Consider the following 19,491-nt stretch of genomic DNA (forward strand, 5'->3'; position numbering starts at 1 on the left):
AACTCCTCCCCTGCAGGGTAGGTAGTGGTCTCCGCAGCGTCCCCTATGGGTTCGCTTCCCCAGTGTAGTCTAGTTTACTTAGTGGGTATTTCAGAACAGCAGTAGACTCTCTCGGCGTAAGCTCGCCCCCTTCCCCGTCCCATTGGTGCGCCGGGTGGCTAGAGCTTGCGCTGGGCACTGGAAGGGGTTCATAACTGTGGCGTTTTATTTGGGATCCCAATTCGTTGGTCACTACTGGCGTACGTCGAACGTGACCGACTGAAAGGGAACATCTCGGTTACGTATGTAACCCCCGTTCCCTGAAGGAGGGAACAGAGACGTACATCCCGTCGCCACAGTTTCTGTACCCTCGCTGCAGTGCAGACTAGGTTGTCTCCTCAGCGAAAAACAGAGTGCGATTGCATCTGCTCCCCTATTTATACCACCTGGTGGGGCGGTGCGCATTATGCAAATATCGCACGCCAACTCCATTGGCTTGTTTTAGTTCACTCGAAGCTGATAGGGCTCTCTAGCGATATCCCAATTCATCGGTCACTACTGACGTACGTCTCTGTTCCCTCCTTCAGGGAACAAGGGTTACATACGTAACCGAGACGAAATGTGGCTGCATTTAATTTTGAGAGATTAAATGAAATTTGATGTGTGTGTGTGTGTGTGTGTATGGCCTATATGCCTATATATATACATGCTATATTTAGCATTTCTTTCAGACCGTATTAATTTATCTGATAGATCTTTTGCATTTAATTTTGAGGAATTAAATGGACAGTTGGCTGTAATTTAATTTTGAGAAATTAAAATAATACATATTTATCTGACTTTAAGTAGTTAGATTCATGTATTAGTTCAGCCTTTCATGTAGATCCTGACGCCAGTGGTGTTAGGCTTCTTAGGGCAGCCCCCTGCGGGGTGGAGCCGTGTACACCTCGGTATACGTTGCCCCTGCCACTTCGTTGCCCTCAGGGGACCGTTCTGTCAACCCCATCACTCTCGGTGCTTTGGGGCGCAGCGGTTTCCAGCAAGCTTCTGATTCAGCGCTCACACAACGTTGCGTCAGGCTCGCACCCTCTGAATGAAATCTAAGGGCAGCCCCACACGGGATAGAGCGGTGTACACCTCAGTATACAGTGCCCGCCCCACTTCATTGTCCTTAGGGGGCCATTCTGCCAACCCTGGCACCCTTGGTGCTTCAGGGTGCAGCAGTTTCCAGCAAGCTATGATTCAGCGTTCACACGATGCTGCATCAGGTTCGCACCCTCTGAGGGGACCTAGAATATAGGAGCAGACATCCTGTCAAGACAGGGGCTGAGGCCAGGGGAATGGAGACTTCACCCCAAAGTGGTAAAGCTCATATGGGAGATTTATGGCCACGTGGAAGTGGATCTTTCGCGTCTCAGGATACGACGCACTGTCCACTGTGGTTATCCCTCATGTATCCAGCTCCTCTTGGACTGGATGCCATGGTACAGACATGGCCGAGGCTACGTCTGTACGTTTTTCCCCCAATTGTTCTGCTCCCAGGATTTCTGGACAGAATTCGCCGGGAAGGGATAAGTCTACTGCTAGTAGCGCCTTACTGGCCAAGTCGGATATGGTTCTTGGACCTTGTGTCTCTCCTTGACGGCTCTCCCTAGGAGATTTTTCACCCTGCCCAGAAGTATTGAACCTGTGGGTTTGGCCCCCTCATCTGGTCTCTCAACCGAGGTTGTGGAGACCATACTTTACTCCAGAACTCCAGCCACAAGGAAACTATAGGCCCTGAAATGGAAACTTTTCATTTCTTGGTGTGATGTGCGACAGCTAGATCCAGTTAACTGCCCAATTGGTACAGTACTAGAGTTCTTGCAAAGTCGTTTTTCATTAGGGCTATCCTCGTCCATCCTAAAGGTCTACATATCAGCTATTTCTGCATACCATGTCCCTGTGGATGGTACAATTGTGGGGTGTAACCTTTTGAGGTATCGTTTCCTTCGTGTCACTCTGAGGCTAAGGCCTGCAACATGCACTAGGATTCCTGCTTGGGAGTTGGCCTTTGTGTTGGAAGGCTTATGTGCAGCTCCATTTGAGCCGCTTGATTCTGTCTCAGCAAAATTTCTGACATTGAAAACTGTTTTCCTCCTTGCCATTTCTAGGAGACCTTCAGGCCCTATCTGTATCCCCTACGTGCCTTGAGTGTGCACCAGGGATGGTCAAAGTGTTCCTTTACCCTACCGGGTTATATACCTAAGGTTCTGACCAATATTCCACGGCCTATAGTGCTGCAAGCTTTCTGTCCTCTGTTCTCAGATCCAGACCAGGAAAAGTTGAATCTTGTGTGTCCAGTGTGAGCACTGGACACCTAATATCCACTGGCCTGCCCTGTGGAGAACGTCAGATCAACTATTTGTTTGTTTTGGACTGCGCAATTCGGGGTCTCCCTGCGTCCATACAAATGGTTAGCAAGTGGATAGTTGAGACTATATCACTTGCTTATGAGGTTTTTGGTCAGCAGTATCCACTGTCTGTCAGAGCTCATTCTACTAGGAGTATGGCGGCCTCCAAGGCCTTGTTGTTGGGGGTTTTCCTCAAGAAGGTCTGTGATGCGGCGGGCTGATCCTCGCCACTCACGTTGTGAGATGATATATCTCGACCTGGACGCAGCTCTAGGCTCATCAGTGCTCTCGTCTTAGTGTGCCACAGTCTCACATGGACAGGCATTTTGGAATTATGGCGTTTTGGGATATTGTTCCCATAGTGCTCCCTTAGGGACGCAGTGCGAGTTCCCTCAAAAGGGAACGTCTCAGGTTATGACTATAACCATGGTTCCCTGAGAGAGGGAACGAGACACTGCGTCGCGTTGCCATACTCCCTGCATTCCTGTGATCGATTTGCTTCGGCAATTTAAGCTGAAGCCGGTCTTTCCGGATGTGTATTTATCCTTTCCTGGTTGTGACGTCACCCGCCGGTGACGTTCTCTCTCGCCATTGGACTAGTTGACACACATGCATCAGACGCATTCAAGCTGATGCCGTTCCCATAGCGCTCCCTTCGGGACGCAGTGTCTCGTTCCCTCTCTCAGGGAACCATGGTTATAGTCATAACCTGAGACGATTTCCGTAGAGTTGGTGTGTGCTTGATCATGCAACTCTATGGGCTGATTCCGATGCTGTTACTGACAAATAAATGTCACTTTAATATAGGAAACACATATAAACTATTTACTACAACTTTTCCCTCAATAAACTCCTAATTTACTGCTTATTAATAGTTAGTAAGGTAGTTGTTAAGTTTAGGTATTGGGTAGGATTAGGAATGTAGAATAAAGTCATGCAGAATAAATCATTAATATGTACTTAATAAGTACTAATAAATAGCCAATATTCTAACAATATGCATGCTAATAAGCAACTAGTTAAAAGACCATAAAATAAAGTGTAAATGTTTTTTTGTTGTTGTTTTTTTTTTAATTTATGTTCCAGTTTTACAAAATGTTGACAATTTTCCAGGCAAAATAAATAAATAAATAAATAAATAAATAAACCTTTCTTGCGCTATCAAATACCAACCAATTAAATAATATTTTGTATGTTTACATGAAATATTTTCAAATGTATTAAAATCAAGTATAAATCTTCAGTTAATGTTTTAAGCATTTTTTTTTTTTTTTTTTTTACATTTATTCCAAAATATTAATTATCAAAATTAGGGATTAGGGTTGAAACTAAACTCTGCAGGTCAGTGGCCCTCCAGGACCTGATTTGAGGAACCCTGGTTAAGGCTTTTCGTGGACAGCTGACTCCTGAGGCTTTTTATTAGGGATGCACCGATCCGATATTCAGATCGGGTATCGGCTCCGATACTGCCATTTTTGCTGGATCGGGTATCGGCCAGACGGGACCGATCCAAATCCGATACTGTGCGTGTACTATTCTGTGTTATTGTTAAGCTCCACAAAAGGCACAAAAACATTAAAAAGCACCATAAAGTTTCTGTGCACTATATTCCAAGTGTTCTGAAGCCATTCCATAGTTTAATTTGAGGTAACGTTAAAGATAAATATTTAAGTCGTTAAATTAAAGTTCACGTAAATGCGTCCCTCCGCTGCGGCTGTCAGTCATTCTCCATTCAGCATTCAAACTGCGTGTTGCGTTCTGTTTCGACAGTCAACACAATGAAACTCTCTGCAAGATAAGATCAGTGTTTCTATATTATACTTCATTTGTAGACAACAATACCGGCAATACAATACGCATCAATATATCTTCACTTTGTGCTTCGAACTTTTCAATGCGAAGCGCTGCCGTTGCGCGCTGTGACTCCATGGTGCTTCAAGCGCATCATTCTGCACATGGGATGCGCATAAGCGCTTTGTGCCGCTCTGTATGGGAGCCGTTCATATTATAATTCTTTTGCGCAATGAAAGATTGTTAATAGCATTTTTTTTTTTGTTCTGTCCTATCTATCATTTGTTGCTGCCTCATTAAATAAAACTCTATAAAAGCTATACATTTAAAAGAAATGTCTTTTAATTTTATAGTATAGCCTATATTTATATATAAATATATTTAGTTTATGTTATATGATTCAAACATTCATGAAAAACAAGCCATGAGTCATGGATGAAGGAATCAGCTGGACTCCTGTTTATTTTGAATGTCTACCGAGCTAGTGAAGCTATTGGTTTATTTACAGTTGTTGCACTAGACTTTCGATATATGAGGTTGCGTTAGACTTTCGCCGTCATTTTGATGGACAGGATCGTAAAAATACCGTCATTATTATTACCATGCATCATTTTAATTTGTATATTTTAATGATAAGACATTTAATAGCTTCTGATTTCGTCCACATTTTTATATTTTTTCACAAACTTATAGGATAAACAAATAGGCCTAGGCTATGCATTTATTTATATTATGAAAAGAAAGTTAAAGACTGCGTCACTTTTCAGTTTTCATCTTGACCACTTTTTGAGGATCATAAGTGAACGCGATCATCTCTTCCTCTTTACTACTTTACAGAAGGAAATAAACATGAATTAAAAAAAAAATATATATATATGTTGAAAGTTGCAGTAGCTTACCGAAATCTGTATCACGTCAGTTCAATCAGTGTTGCAAACCTCAGAAAAGCCATTCGTTGACCATAAACTTATAGTCAGCAGCAAGAAAAATAAAACGACCTATTTAAATATAGTTCGTTTTATCGGCTGATACTGAATCCCAGGTATCAGAATCGGTACCGGAAGCGAAAAAGGCGGATTGGTGCATCCCTACTTTTTATATTCTTCAAATTAATAGTTATGTTAGTTCGCAGCGGTTACAGAAATTAGCTTTTCTATTAACGGGCGATATTTGCCACCTTAAATTTATTTCCAGGGGCATTTTTAATTGGCCCTCTTTATAAGGGCAATTTTGTTTCTAAACATATTACATGTATACATCATCATTTATGTCAAGTTCTTACATTTAATCAATAAACTTTAGAAGACACTAAATTGACACTGATTACTGTCATATTTTCTCTGTGTTTTCTCTGAACTTTTGTTATACTTTTCCAGTAGTTTCCTGTTCTGTCTGCCATTTTTGTAGTCCTTCTGTAGTTTTTCATGTTGATAAGTTCCCTGATTGTTTCCAGGTGTGTCTTGTTTTCCCTGTTAACCACTGTGTATAAATATGCATAACTAACGTAATTTGAAAGAGACGGATGGAAACGCTGTTGCGTTGCGCTGTGGTTCGTAACTCGAATTTATGCATTTTAATGGCTACACTATCAATGCTGAAATGATGAAATGAAATTTGGGAAGAAATTGTTAATTCATGTCCACGATATACATATTTTTTTACTGCATTGCATGTGCAGCTAAACTCTGCAGGACAGTGGCCCTTAAGGACTGAAGTTGCCCATCCTAGGCCTACAACCTGAATTCCGGAAATGTTGGGACGTTTTTTAAATTTCAAATCACATGAGCCAATATTTTATTCACAGTAGAACATAGATAACATAACAAATGTTTAAATTGAGAAATTTTACAATTTTATGCACAAAATTAGCTCATTTCAAATTTAATGCCTGCTACAGGTCTCAAAATAGTTGGGACGGGGGCATGTTTACCATGGTGTAGCATCTCTTCTTCTTTTCAAAACATCTGGGCATTGAGGTTATGAGTTTCTGGAGTTTTGGTGTTGGAATTTGGTCCCATTCTTGCCTGACATAGGTTTCCAGCTGCTGAAGAGTTTGTGGTCGTCTTTGACGTATTTTTCTCTATAGGTGAAAGATCTGGACTGCAGGCAGGCCAATTCAGCACCCGGACTCTTCTACGATGAAGCCATGCTGTTATAATAGTTACAGTATGTGGTTGTGCATTGTCCTGCTGAAATACACAAGGCCTTCCCTGAAATAGATGGCATCTGGAGGGGAGCATATATTGCTCTAAAACCTTTATATACCTTTCCCCATTCATAGTGCCTTCCAAAACATGCAAGCTGCCCATACCGTATGCACTTATGCACCCCCATACCATCAGAGATGCTGGCTTTTGGACTGAACGCTGATAACACGCTCCCTCCTCTTTAGCCCGGAGGACACAGCGTCTGTGATTTCCAACAAGAATGTCAAATTTGGACTTGTCTGACCATAGAACACTTTTCCACTTTAAAACAGTCCAATTTAACTGAGCCTTGGCCCACAGGACACGACGGCGCTTCTGGACCATGTTCACATATGGCTTCCTTTTTGCATAATAGAGCTTTAGTTGGCATCTGCAGATAGCATGGCAGATTGTGTTTACCACCAGTTGTTTCTAGAAGTATTCCTGGGCCCATTTAGTAATGTCATTGACACAATCATGCCGATGAGTGATGCAGTGTCGTCTGAGACCCCGAAGACCACGGGCATCCAATAAAGGTCTTCAGCCTTGTCCCTTACACACAGAGATTTCTCCAGTTTCTCTGAATCTTTTGATGATGTTATGCACTGTAGATGATGAGATTTGCAAAGCCTTTGCAATTTGACGTTGAGGAACATTGTTTTTAAAGTATTCCACAATCTTTTTACACTCTTTCACAGCTTTGCCATCTTTACTTCTGAGAGACTCTGCCTCTCTAAGATATCTCTTTTATAGCTAATCATGTTATAGACCTGATATCAATTAACTTAATTAGTTGCTAGATGTTCTCCTAGCTGAATCTTTTCAAAATTTCTTGCTTTTTCAGCCATTTGTTGCCCCTGTGCCAACTTATTTGAAACCTGTAGGAGGCATCAAATTTGAAATGAGTTAATTTAGTGGATAAAAGTGTAAAATTTCTCAGTTTAAACATTTGTTATGTTATCTATGTCCTATTGTGAATAAAATATTGGCTCATGTGATTTGAAAGTCTTTTAGTTTTCATTTTATTCAAATTAAAAAACGTCCCAACATTGTCCCAACATTTCCGGAATTTGGGTTGTACAGTACATGCAGAGTTCAGTGATAAAGTTTACTTTGTTTAACTTTACTTTAATGTTGTTAAACTGAATGTATGAAGCATTTTCTTTTCCTTTTCCCCCTTTTTTATTATTATTATTCAGAATTCAATTACAAACATATAAGGCATATTTCAACAATCATAGATCTGTTTTCTCATGTTGATGCAGCATTTAAAGAAAAACAGAACAAAACAGAACATCTATAAAATTCAGCTGTGAGCCCGTCTGTACCCGGGGATTTATTCAGTGATAATCTCAAGCTCACATCATCCAGTTTTTCTATTCTTAAATCAGACTCACAAAGTTCTTTAAATGAATCATTAATCTTGGGTGTGAAGGCTTTGATTTTGGTAACACTTTATTTTAGGGTCTTTTAACTAGTTGCTTATTAGCATGCATATTACTAGAATATTGGCTATTTATTAGTACTTATTAAGCACATATTAATGCCTTATTCTGCATGACCTTATTCTACATTCTTAATCCTACCCAATACCTAAACTTAACAACTAACTTACTAACTATTAATAAGCAGTAAATGAGGAGTTTTTTGAGGGAAAAGTTGTAGTTAATAGTTTATATGTGTTCCCTCTACTAAAGTGTTACCTTGATTTTTTTTTTTTTAGAAAATTTGAGGAATCTAGTTGGGAATATGCAGAAGTATAGAGATTATTATTAAATGTGAAGACTGTTGCCTCAGTGGTTTTATTATCCTTACGCTCTACTCCATTTATCAGTAAACTTGTTATTGTCTTCTCTGCTCTAAATTGCTGAAGTACGAGGTATTCTTTTCTCCTTGCTTTATCAACTTTGTGTGCAATCTCACAAACGCACCTTGAGCTCTTTTGCAATACGCATCATCTAATTTGGACTGCAATATCATATGTTTGTCTTTATCTTCACTGTTTAATTCTGCCTTATCACAGTAATTACTAATTTCTTGGAACAGGTTACATTCTTCTCTTCCTTTTGTTAAGGCAATCTTCTTACTAAACTTTATGGAACATTCTCTATATTTTACAAATTCCCATTTATTGCCAAATCTATTTTTGTGGGCCATCTATTTCCATTCATCAGGTGTCATATTCCAGTCACCTCCCATTAGAATAAATGTATGTATGAAGCAAATGGTGAATATAATTTCAAATATTCACAAAATTAACATTTACGCAGAAATAAGAGCATGTGATTTCAATCAGATGCCCGTGAAAGTCGTTTCTAAAGCAAAAGTAGATCCAAGTCATGTTTTCTTTCAGAGTCTTTCAGAATCAAATTTGGATTTGTGAAGCGATCTGAATCTGTGTTTTGTCTCATTTGCAACTGAATTGCTTGTCATATACTAATGTGAATACAAATTAAAATGCACTCACCAAAACCATGCATTACCAAAAGTCGTATTACTAATAAGTTGTGTTCAGTTTATTCTTATCAACACACTTGTAAATCAATACAATTTTTCGTTTTGATTTACTGTATGATGAAGCCAGGGGCACCTTAAGATAACCAAAGGCCCTGCATTTAGAAAATAGAAATTTAAATTTCATGCCAACTTATACAATAGGGGCCTTGAAGTCAGTTGTCACAGCTGGTTGAAAACAAGGAGATGATGCAGGATCTAAACGCAGCAGTAAAGCTTTATTCAGCAGAACTAGAAACAAAAACACACTTGACTACAAAACAAACAGAACAACCAGGTACACGTAACGGAGAACTGACAAAGAACAGACTGAAACACAAGGCTTAAATAGACAGAACTGAGGAGCTAAGGCCCCCTTCTCTTTCCTTTCCCTATGTATAGATAAAACGTTATCAAAATTATTCCAGTTCGCATAGATCCGTGGATACAACTAATTTTTTCTGTATTATGCGGACCAGTCAAGTAATTTGGCAAATATCACTTTTTTAAAAAAGACCAAGCTTCTGCGCACATACACACTCAAACACGCAAAGCTATAGATTAAACATGTAAATGAACGGCAAGAATGCATTAAAGATATTCGTTTTCCAGTAGGAAAGGTGTCATTTAAGCGGCCCCTAAAATAATAATTAACAATTTTTACAACAGAAGTGATTCAATCAAAAACTAACTTTAGCTCGATAAGAATTTTCCTGTTGTCACTGTGAAGCTGCTTTGAAAGAATATGTATTGTGAAAAGCGCTATATAAATGAAGATGACTTGACTTAATTAACGAGACACACCTGAACTCAAACAATAATCAAATCGGAAACCATGGATACAAACAAGTGGTGGGAAACTGAGAACAAAGAAGAACATGTGACCAATGAAAAACAAACTCTAAACATGAATAACTAAACAGAACAAAAACGTTACATCAGTAAGGTTAAGAACAACTGCTCTAAATGTATTTGTTTTTAAGTAAATGGCACACCAACTTAAGAAGAATATAAAATATAATAGATATGAGTTTTTGATTTTACTACAGTAGATAAGGTAGTGCTTATTGTTTCTTATACACTGCCATACAAATGGATAAATAAAGAGTAACTCAAAATAAATGCCAATAGACTACTGGAATGTGTTCATCTAAAAAAACAATAATAAATCATTTGAGTCTATGGGGTATAAAGTTATGATTTAAAAATGATAATTTTACATATTATTTGTATGAATTGTATGTCTCCAGATGCTAGTATTTATTTATTTAAAAAAACAAACAAACAAAACAAACAAACAAAAAAAACAACTATCTAGACTTTATAGTTTTATTCTGCATTTGGTCCACCCTCTGCCAAATTACAAATGACTTTCAATTCTATTTTTTTTTTTTTCACCTCAAGATTGCTTTTGATTTCAACATGATGGCTATGTAAAATAAGGTTAAGCCAAAGTTTTTACAAGAATTTGAAGTTTCCATTCAGTCGGTCACGTTCGACGTACGTCGGACAGACCGACAAATAGGAATCTTGCAAGAGAGGCCAATCTACTTTGAGTGTAACTAAAACGAGCCAATGCACATTGGCATGCAATTTTTTGCAGCAGCTCTGCAGTTCTGCTCTGCGGGTATATAATGACCAGAAGGTGCAATGCATTCCTTAGCTTTTCGCTTTGGAGCCGAGCGTTCACGAATGCTGTTTTTGAAAAGAGTGTTTCTAAGAAAGACGAGCAGTTCTTCAGGAGAACCTCTCCAGGATTTCGGTGTTGGTGTACGGCACAGCGGCGGGGTCGATTTTCTTTTCTCTTTTTCTTTTTTATTTTTTTTTGCCTGAATTGAGCAACAAAAGCTGTTCTCGCAGTTGGTATGGTGCGCTGTTGAGAGTGCTGAATAGCTGCTCTCACAGCTGTTATGATGTGCTGTTGAGAGCGCTGGAAAAAACAAAAAAACAGCTGTTTTCACAGAATAGTCATTCTCACGGCTGGTAAGACGCACACGACAGGCTGCACACTATCCCTGTCTGTGTTGCTGTGACCATTCTCCTGCGTGTTTCAGCACTGAGAGAGATTAGTTCCCTGAAAGAGCTTACACAAGTAGAGCTTGCGTCTTTTTAAAGATGTCATTCTACTTGTGTGTTTCTGGATGTGGTTGATACCTGGCGCCGAGGGATGGTCAGGATTGCTGTCTCATGTCTGGGTATCGAGCATGCTGAGGTGGCGTTCGTGGATGAGCCACGTACCCACTGCGGGCCCTAGGACGGGTGACCTAGAGATGGACGGGACTGGTCATGGGGAGATGGTGACCGCACCACTTTTTTGTAAATTTTTTGTTACTTTTTGTTTCTGTTCTGCCACTGGCCAAGCTGCCAGTGGTACCCACATTTTCAATAAAACTGCAGTTTCCTCCATCTCTGGGTCCGAAGAGAGCAGTGGGAGTAGAGAAACCTCACCACTCTCATCCCCCTCTTCTATTGCCAGTGGGCAGCAGCGCACAGTTCGAGAAGGCAACCAAAACCTCTCCTGCTCCCTCTGCCCAACCATGGAACCAGGTTAGTGTTGCACAGCACACTCAGACTCCGCTACGGGCTGCCTCACAAAGAGAACTCCCCAAGCCACGTCCCTGTGTTCCACCTTGCTGCCTCACTGCTGGTATGCCTACCATTTGGTCCCGCTTGTACAGTCCCTGCGAGCCTAGCTAGTGCTCCCCAGTCTGTCTCAATGGCTCAATTACGACTATCAGGCTCGGCTATGCGATTCAATTTGCCCGACATCTCCCCAAGTTGAGGGGCATCCACTTCACTTCAGTGAAAGCAGTCGATGCCCATGTCTTGCGTGCAGAGACTGCGGTCCTTCTGGTGAAGGATGCGATAGAGCTGGTCCCTCCAGCCGAAATGAGGTCAGGGTTCTACAGCCCCTACTTCATTGTATCCAAGAAAAGCGGCGGGTTACAACCGATCTTGGACCTGGGAGTTTTGAATCGGAGCCTTCACAAGCTACCGTTCAAAATGCTCATGCAGAAACTCATTTTGAGTGCATCCATCCCCGAGATTGGTTTGCAGTGATCGACCTGAAGGACGCGTACTTTTTATGTCTCAATTCTCCCTTGACACAGGCCACTCCTGCGCTTTGCGTTCGAGGGTCAGGCATATCAGTACAAGGTCCTGCCCTTCGGGCTGTCCCTGTCTCCCTGCGTCTTCACGAAAGTTGTAGAGGGAACCCTTGTTCCCATGAGAGAACATGGCGTTCGCATCCTCAACTATCTCGATGACTGGCTTATACTAGCACAGTCTCGGATCAGTTATGCGAACACAAGGACCTGGTGCTCAGTCACCTCAGCCAGTTGGGTCTTCAGGTCAACTGGGAAAAGAGCAAACTGTCCCCTGGGCAGAGGAACTCTTTTCTCAGTATGAGGTTGGATTCAGTCAAACGGACAGCACGTCTCACAGAAGAACATGCTCAGTCGGTGTTGAACTGCTTGAATACGTTCAAAGTAAGGACAGCGGTCCCACTGAAATTCTTTCAGAGGCTCCTGGGGCATATGGCAGCTACTGCGTCAGTAACCCTGCTCGGTTTGCTTCATATGAGACCACTTCAGCACTGGCTTCATGGCCGAGTCCCGAGATGGGCGTGGCAATGCGATATGGGAGTGGCAATCGCTCCAGAGTGCCGCCAAGCCTTCAGCCCGTGGTCGTACCCCTTTTTTCTTCGGGCCGGAGTGCCCCAGAACAGTTGTCCTGGCATGCTGTGGTGTTCACAGATGCCAACGGCTGGGGTGCCACGTACAACAGGCATGCAGTGTCGGGTGTGTGGATGGGCCCCCAACTGCATTGGCACATCAACTGCCTCAAGTTGCTAGCAGTACGTCTTGCACTGAGCCGGCTGAAGAGATCGTTACAGGGCAAGGATGTGCTGGTCCTTATGGACAACACTGCAACCGTTGCATACATCTACCATCAAGGTGGTCTACACTCCCGTCTCATGTCGCAACACACCCGCCATCTTCTCCTATGGAATCAGAAGCATCTGAGGTCGGTTCGGGCCATTCATGTCCCCGGTGTGCTCAACTGTGTGGCCATCGAGGGGCTTTCACGAGCTGCCCGGGAGAGTGACGACTCCACCCCAAGGTGGTCTAGCTGATTTGGAGAGAGTTCGGGGAGGCTCAGGTAAACCTGTTTGCCTCTCCAGAAACCTCTCACTGCCTACAAAATATGCGTTTCCCCCAGTGAGCCTACTTGCACAGACCCTGTGCAAAGTCAGGGAGGACAAAGAGCAGGTCTTGTTAGTTGCACCCTATTGGCCCAAACTGACCTGGTTTCCGAATGTCATGCTCCTTGCGTCAGCCCCCTTTCCTTCCTGCAGCATGGGTTGGAGTCAAGGCTGTCTCCCTCCACCCTCAAAGTACATGCTGCTGCAATATCTGCATATTACGACCACATAGATGGCAAGTCAGTTGGGAAGCATGACCTGGTCATCAGGTTCCTTAGGGGGGCGAGACAGTTGAATCCTCCTCAACCCCCCTCCATACCCTCTTTGGACTTGCTCTGGTGCTCCGAGCACTTCAGAATGCTCCCTTCGAGCCCTTTCAGTCAGCAGACCTAAATATTCTGTCTGTGAAGACTTTGCTGCTGATCGCATTGGCCTCTATCAAGAAGGTAGGGGACCTGCAGGCATTTTCGGTTGACAAATTGTGCCTAGAGTTCAGGCCGGGTGACAGCCATGTGGTATTGAGACCCTGGCCCGGCTATGTGCCCGAGGTTCCTACCACTCCCTTCAGGGACCAGGTAGTGAGCCTCTGCAAGCGCTGCCCCCAGAGGAGGCAGACCCAGCCCTGGCTTTACTCTGTCCAGTCCGCGCTCTGCGACTGTACGTAGACAGAACTTAAAGCCTTAGGACCTCAGACCAGCCCTTTGTCTGTTACAGAGGCCAGCAGAAGAGAAAGGCTGTCTCCAAGCAGAGGATGGCCCACTGGATAGTGGACACCATCGCCTTGGCTTACCAAGCATAAGGCGTGCCCTGTCCGCTCAGGTTGCGTGCTCACTCTACGGAGATGTTGCATCCTCCTGGGCACCTCACTGACAGATATTTGTAGAGCTGCGTAGAGCTAACACCTAACATGTTCACTAGGTTCTATAACCTTCATGTCAAGCTAGTCTCCTCCTGTGTTCTCACCTCAACCGGTCAGAGACATGGAGAGGCCCGGCTTAGTGTCGGCTTGCTGCGCTTACATGCGCTTATTGCTCCAGAGAGTCCCTACAAGGCAGACCCAGTTGAGTCCTCCACCACCTATGGCAGCCGGACGTGTCTGCCGCCAGGACTATACTCTGTTGCATCCTTGAGAACCGGATTTAGGCTGGGTACCATATGTGTGACCCTGCAGGGATCCCATATGTGTAATTCCCACAGTTGTTCCTAAACGAAGCCTGTGTTTTTCCCGTGTCTTTTTAAGGAATGCATTGCAAATAATTGCATGTTTTAGTTACACTCGGAGTAGATTGGCCTCTTTAGCAAGCTTCCTATACATCGGTGGTCTGACATATGTCTTCGTTCCCTCCTTCAGGGAATGAGGGTTACCTTTGTAACTGAGACGTTCTCTAATATATATTTTAAAAAGGTGCTTGAAATTTACCTTACCCAGCCATCCATTTGCAGTATACAGTATGTGACGTGTGTGTTTGATGTCAGATACTCGCGTGAGAGGATGGCTCCTGCTGGATTCCTACACACCAACATTCTTGCTCACCATCACCTACCTCCTAACAATCTACCTGGGAACAAAATACATGAAAAACAGACCAGCATACTCACTGAAAAATGTTTTACTGCTGTACAACTTCTCTATTACTGTGTTGTCATTCTACATGCTGGTCGAGGTAAGTACGTATACAGTATGTTTACATGTACAGCAGCAATACAGGTGCCCATCTGCTGGTGTCCAGTGTCCTTTAAACTGTTCTTAATTAACGCTGTGTTTCATGTGTTTGGTAGCTGATATCAGCAGTCTGGTCTGCCGGTTACCGTCTTCAGTGTCAGGGATTGTATGAAGCTGGTGAAGCAGATATCAGAGTGAGTAAGAAAAACAGCACTTCCCATGATTCCTTTATGCTGCTCAGACCAATTTTGTTGTTTATCTCTCTGTCTGTCACCCTGTCTGTCTATCTATAAATATGTACTGTTATGCTTGAAGAGTTAACAATACTATTTTAGGCATACCACAAACAAGATTAAGTTTATGATCACACTCTGGCATATAAGTGTATTAACACTAATGTAGGATCATTGGCTTTGTCATCTGATGTGCGTAAACATTTTGATATATGGTGTATGTCTTGTTACATTTAACTTGCACCGTTTTATATGAATAGGTAGCAAAAGTACTGTGGTGGTACTATTTCTCCAAGCTGATTGAATTCCTGGACACCGTCTTCATTGTGCTAAGGAAGAAAAACAGCCAGATCAGTTTCCTGCATGTGTATCATCATGCTTCTATGTTTAACATCTGGTGGTGTGTCCTCAACTGGATACCCTGTGGACAGAGTAAGTGAGCCTGAAGGACAAAGTTATATCAATGAAAGGGCACAGGTTTAAGAGACAGTATTGGTGTGAGGAAATGTGTCAAGGTTTTATTATTGTTTTCAGATGATGTTTCCAAAAATGACACACACACACACACACACACATATATACATATATATATATATATATATATATACACACACACACACACACACATACACTACCGTTCAAAAGTTTGGGATTGGTAAGATTTTTAATGTTTTTAAAAGAAGTTTTATCTGCTCACCAAGACTGCATTTATTTAATTAAAAATACAGTAAAAACAGTAATATTGTGAAATATTATTACAATTTAAAATAACTGTTTTCTATTTGAATATATTTTACAAAGTAATTTATTCCTGTGATGGCAAAGCTGAATTTTCAGCATCACTAGTCCAGTCTTCAGTGTCACATGATCCTTCAGAAATTATTCTAATATGCCAATTTGCTGCTTAAGAAACATTTTTTTTTTTTTTTTGAAAAGAAATTAAAGAAATTAATACTTTTATTCAGCAAGGATGCATTAAATAGATCAAAAGTGACAGTAAAGCCATTTATAATGTTACAAAAGAAAATAAATAAACGCTGTTCTTTTGAACTTTCTATTTATCAAAGAATCCTGAAAAAAAAAAAAAAAATTGTATACAAATATTTTGTACAATTGTACACACATGTTTCTTGAGCAGCAAATCAGCATATTAGAATGATTTCTGAAGGATCATGTGACACTAAAGACTGGAGTACTGATGCTGAAAATTCAGCTTTGCCAATGCAAGAATAAATTACATTTTCAAATATTTTCAAATAGAAAACAGTTATTTTAAATTGTAATGATATTTCACAATATTACCGTTTTTACTGTATTTTTAATTAAATAAATGCAGCCATGGTGAGCAGACGAAACTTCTTTTAAAACCATTAAAAATCTTACCGATCCCAAACTTTTGAACAGTAGTGTATATATATTCAAATAGTGGAAATATTTTTGTCATAAACATAATATAATTTTGTCTCTGGAATGGTATTTGTCTCACATGGTGAGAGGGGGTTGGATATAAATGCAGAAGATTTATTAAAGTAATAAAAAATACAAATAACTCAAAAACTGAAAAACAAAACACAATTAGACTGAACTGATAACAACAACATCACAGCCTTAGAAGGACAAGAACTGACAAACAACATGGGAAACACAAGGGCTATAAATGTGCATGTAATACATCCAGGGCTTACAAGGGTAACAAGTAAACAAGGCACAACTAGGAGAAAACCCAGAGAAACCCAATAGGGATGCACCGATACCATTTTTTAAGGACCGAGTACGAGTACCAATACTTTTTTCTAGTACTCGCCGTCGATACCGGTGCCTATACATTTATTAATCTCTCTCTTTTTTTTTTTGATGTTGCATTTTTCCAAGCACAACCCAGTGAGACTAATGAATGTAGGACAGCTTCTTCATTATTACTCTAATGAAAAAAGTAATAATTTTTATGTGCTTATCACAAACTTAAAGAACAAAAATTTCACAGTGTCCAATTACCTTCAAAGGGCATAATTACCAATATATATAATTGTTGTTATATAAAAAGAAATTTACAAACAAATTACAAACAATACAACAAATACTATAGAGATACAAATTAAATAAACTAGTTTTAATTCAGATACGGTAGGTTTATTTACCATGTATACATTTATTTAACATATTTTGTTGTTTTAGTAACATTGATGACAAATATAGGCTACGGTCCCTTTAAGACCGAATCCATGGATACTGACACATATCCTGTTTTCACCCAAATGTTTATGTCCACTTAAGCCATAACCGACTGTATTTACGTCAGATACTCTACACGATGGACATTTTGACAACTATGTGTGCATTTGACCATTCAGGCGCGAGGAGAACTGATCGCGCGCTGTCTGAGAGAACTGGGATTGCGCGCAAGAAAGAGAGAGCGCGCACGCGAGAGAGAGCGCTTCTGGTCTGTGTCATTCAGCGCGATTCCGCCTATCCCGCCTTCACTAATCGATAACGAATTGTGATTGAAAGCATGCAGTTCGCAATGTGTGTGTTGTCATCATTAATTTTGAAGTATTTCCAGACCTCTGAGGCTGACATTGTTTATGCTGCTGCCGCCGGTGTCTCTGTGCACGGAAAATTCTGTCAGTTACGCCACGTGAGGTATCGGTCTATTTTTACATGAGCTTGGTATCGGCCCGATACCGATATTGGTATCGGTACATCCCTAAAACCCAATCAACAAAGGGACTACAAACTGGCACAGGAAACAGGAAACCAAGATAACAAACTATACAGGGAATATTCTCTCTACTACACAGAGAACGTATAACAGTATTGCATATTATATATATATATATATATATATACACATTTTTTATAACATGTTTATTGACACATAATCTTTGCATGTTATCAAGTGGCATGATGGTTGAGTTCAAGCTGTCTAATGCAACATCTTTGTCCAGGTTTCTTTGGACCGATGCTAAACAGTTTCATCCATATCCTCATGTATTCTTACTATGGTCTGTCAACCATCCCATCCATGCACAAATATCTGTGGTGGAAGCGCTACCTCACCCAGGCTCAGCTGGTCAGTGTGCAAACTCTCTACACTCTGCTCTTACATTTCCATTTTCCTTCACATTTTCATGCTTACAGTCTTTATAAGACCTTAATTCTGCCATTATCCTTTACAAAAAATAACTATACTTCAGGTTAATTTTATTAAGTACACTTAAGTAAAGTTCAAGCATATTTTATGTATACTTCATGTAGTAAGTATACTACTATCATTGTACTAATAGTATACTTGTAAGTGTACTATTTCAATACTACTTGGGACTAAATTGGCCCACTTTTCATGTATAAAAGAAGTTTACAATTATGTTTTTTATTTGTACTGCAACTATACTACAATTGAACTTATAGGTATACTGATAGTTTACTAGTTGAACACTTGTAGTACATTTTTTAGTTTATGAAAGTACACTTTGGCCCTGTTTACACCTGATATTAATATATTTGGTTGATCAAATCACAAGTAGACGAGGGAGACACATACCCGTGTACACCTGGTGTTTAAATCAGTCTCTTTTGTCAACTTTCAACCACTTCTGTCCTGATTTCTTCGAAGGGAGGGTCTATGAGTGGGTAAATGTATGGGTATTTTCAGATCTTTCGACCTAACGGATGAAATAAGCTTGCACAATTTACATATGAATGCACACAAAAACGATGGAAAAACACACGGAGAGCATCAGCTTTTGTTTTCTGCTCTGAAAGCCGCAAGACCACACCAAACGCAGTGAGTATGTGTTAGAAAACAAGAATGGTGAGAGAACATTGTGCTTCAAATCAAATTGGGTCTTCAGCTATGGAGATAGGATTGTAGCAATATTCCAAATAAATAGATTATGATCCACAAATAAATGTAAAGATATTCACAAAAAATAATCGTATGCACAAATAAATAGAATGAGATCCACAAATATATGTTAGGAGTTTCACAAAAATTAATAGAATTCACAAATAAATAAAACGATATTTGCTAATAAAAAAACATATTAACAAATATGTTTTTATGTCACAAGCACTCTGCCTGCATTTATTTGTGAATCACCACCTGTACATTTGTGAATTGCTTTCTGTGCATTTGTGGATCGCTGCACGCATTTGTGGATTCTGAAACAATTCTAGCAGGACTGCAGACAAATCCACAAATAGGTCAACTCCACCCACCGACTACTCAAGCCAATCAGATAACGGCCACGTTGCGCTGACCAATCGCAGCACACTTTCGTTACAACCAATCACGTTTTGCTTTACAATCGGGGACGGTCTCGTCCTGCATAGGCCTATTGTACACTTCCTCATTTTTGGTTTCCGGAATGATCCACGCCGGGTAGAAGTTTTTCCGGTTACAGTGATAGATAGCCGAGCCTCGATCAGAACCGGGTCGGGAATCAAAGTCGTTTTACGAATTAAATGTTATGAAAATGTTTGAACGGTCTGGTGCATCTTCTGAAGTCCTCGCAGGAGTTGGCGCTGTCTCTTCAAAAGTGTTGGTCAT

The 19,491-nt window shown here is 40.8% G+C and overlaps 1 protein-coding gene across 1 annotated transcript in view; it reads left to right on the forward strand.

The window, feature by feature from the left end:
• elovl2 (ELOVL fatty acid elongase 2) overlaps window positions 1–19,491 on the forward strand; it is a 59,275-nt gene that overhangs the window by 32,852 nt on the left and 6,932 nt on the right. Inside the window, exons 3-6 of the mRNA XM_051881869.1 lie at window positions 14,523–14,710; window positions 14,826–14,903; window positions 15,203–15,374; window positions 17,888–18,012. Coding sequence (XP_051737829.1) covers window positions 14,523–14,710; window positions 14,826–14,903; window positions 15,203–15,374; window positions 17,888–18,012 — 563 coding nt within the window. The remainder of the gene's footprint in view (window positions 1–14,522; window positions 14,711–14,825; window positions 14,904–15,202; window positions 15,375–17,887; window positions 18,013–19,491) is intronic.

The sequence above is a fragment of the Ctenopharyngodon idella genome, chromosome 23 (assembly GCF_019924925.1).
Source record: "Ctenopharyngodon idella isolate HZGC_01 chromosome 23, HZGC01, whole genome shotgun sequence".
In the NCBI taxonomy this organism is placed as follows: domain Eukaryota; kingdom Metazoa; phylum Chordata; class Actinopteri; order Cypriniformes; family Xenocyprididae; genus Ctenopharyngodon; species Ctenopharyngodon idella.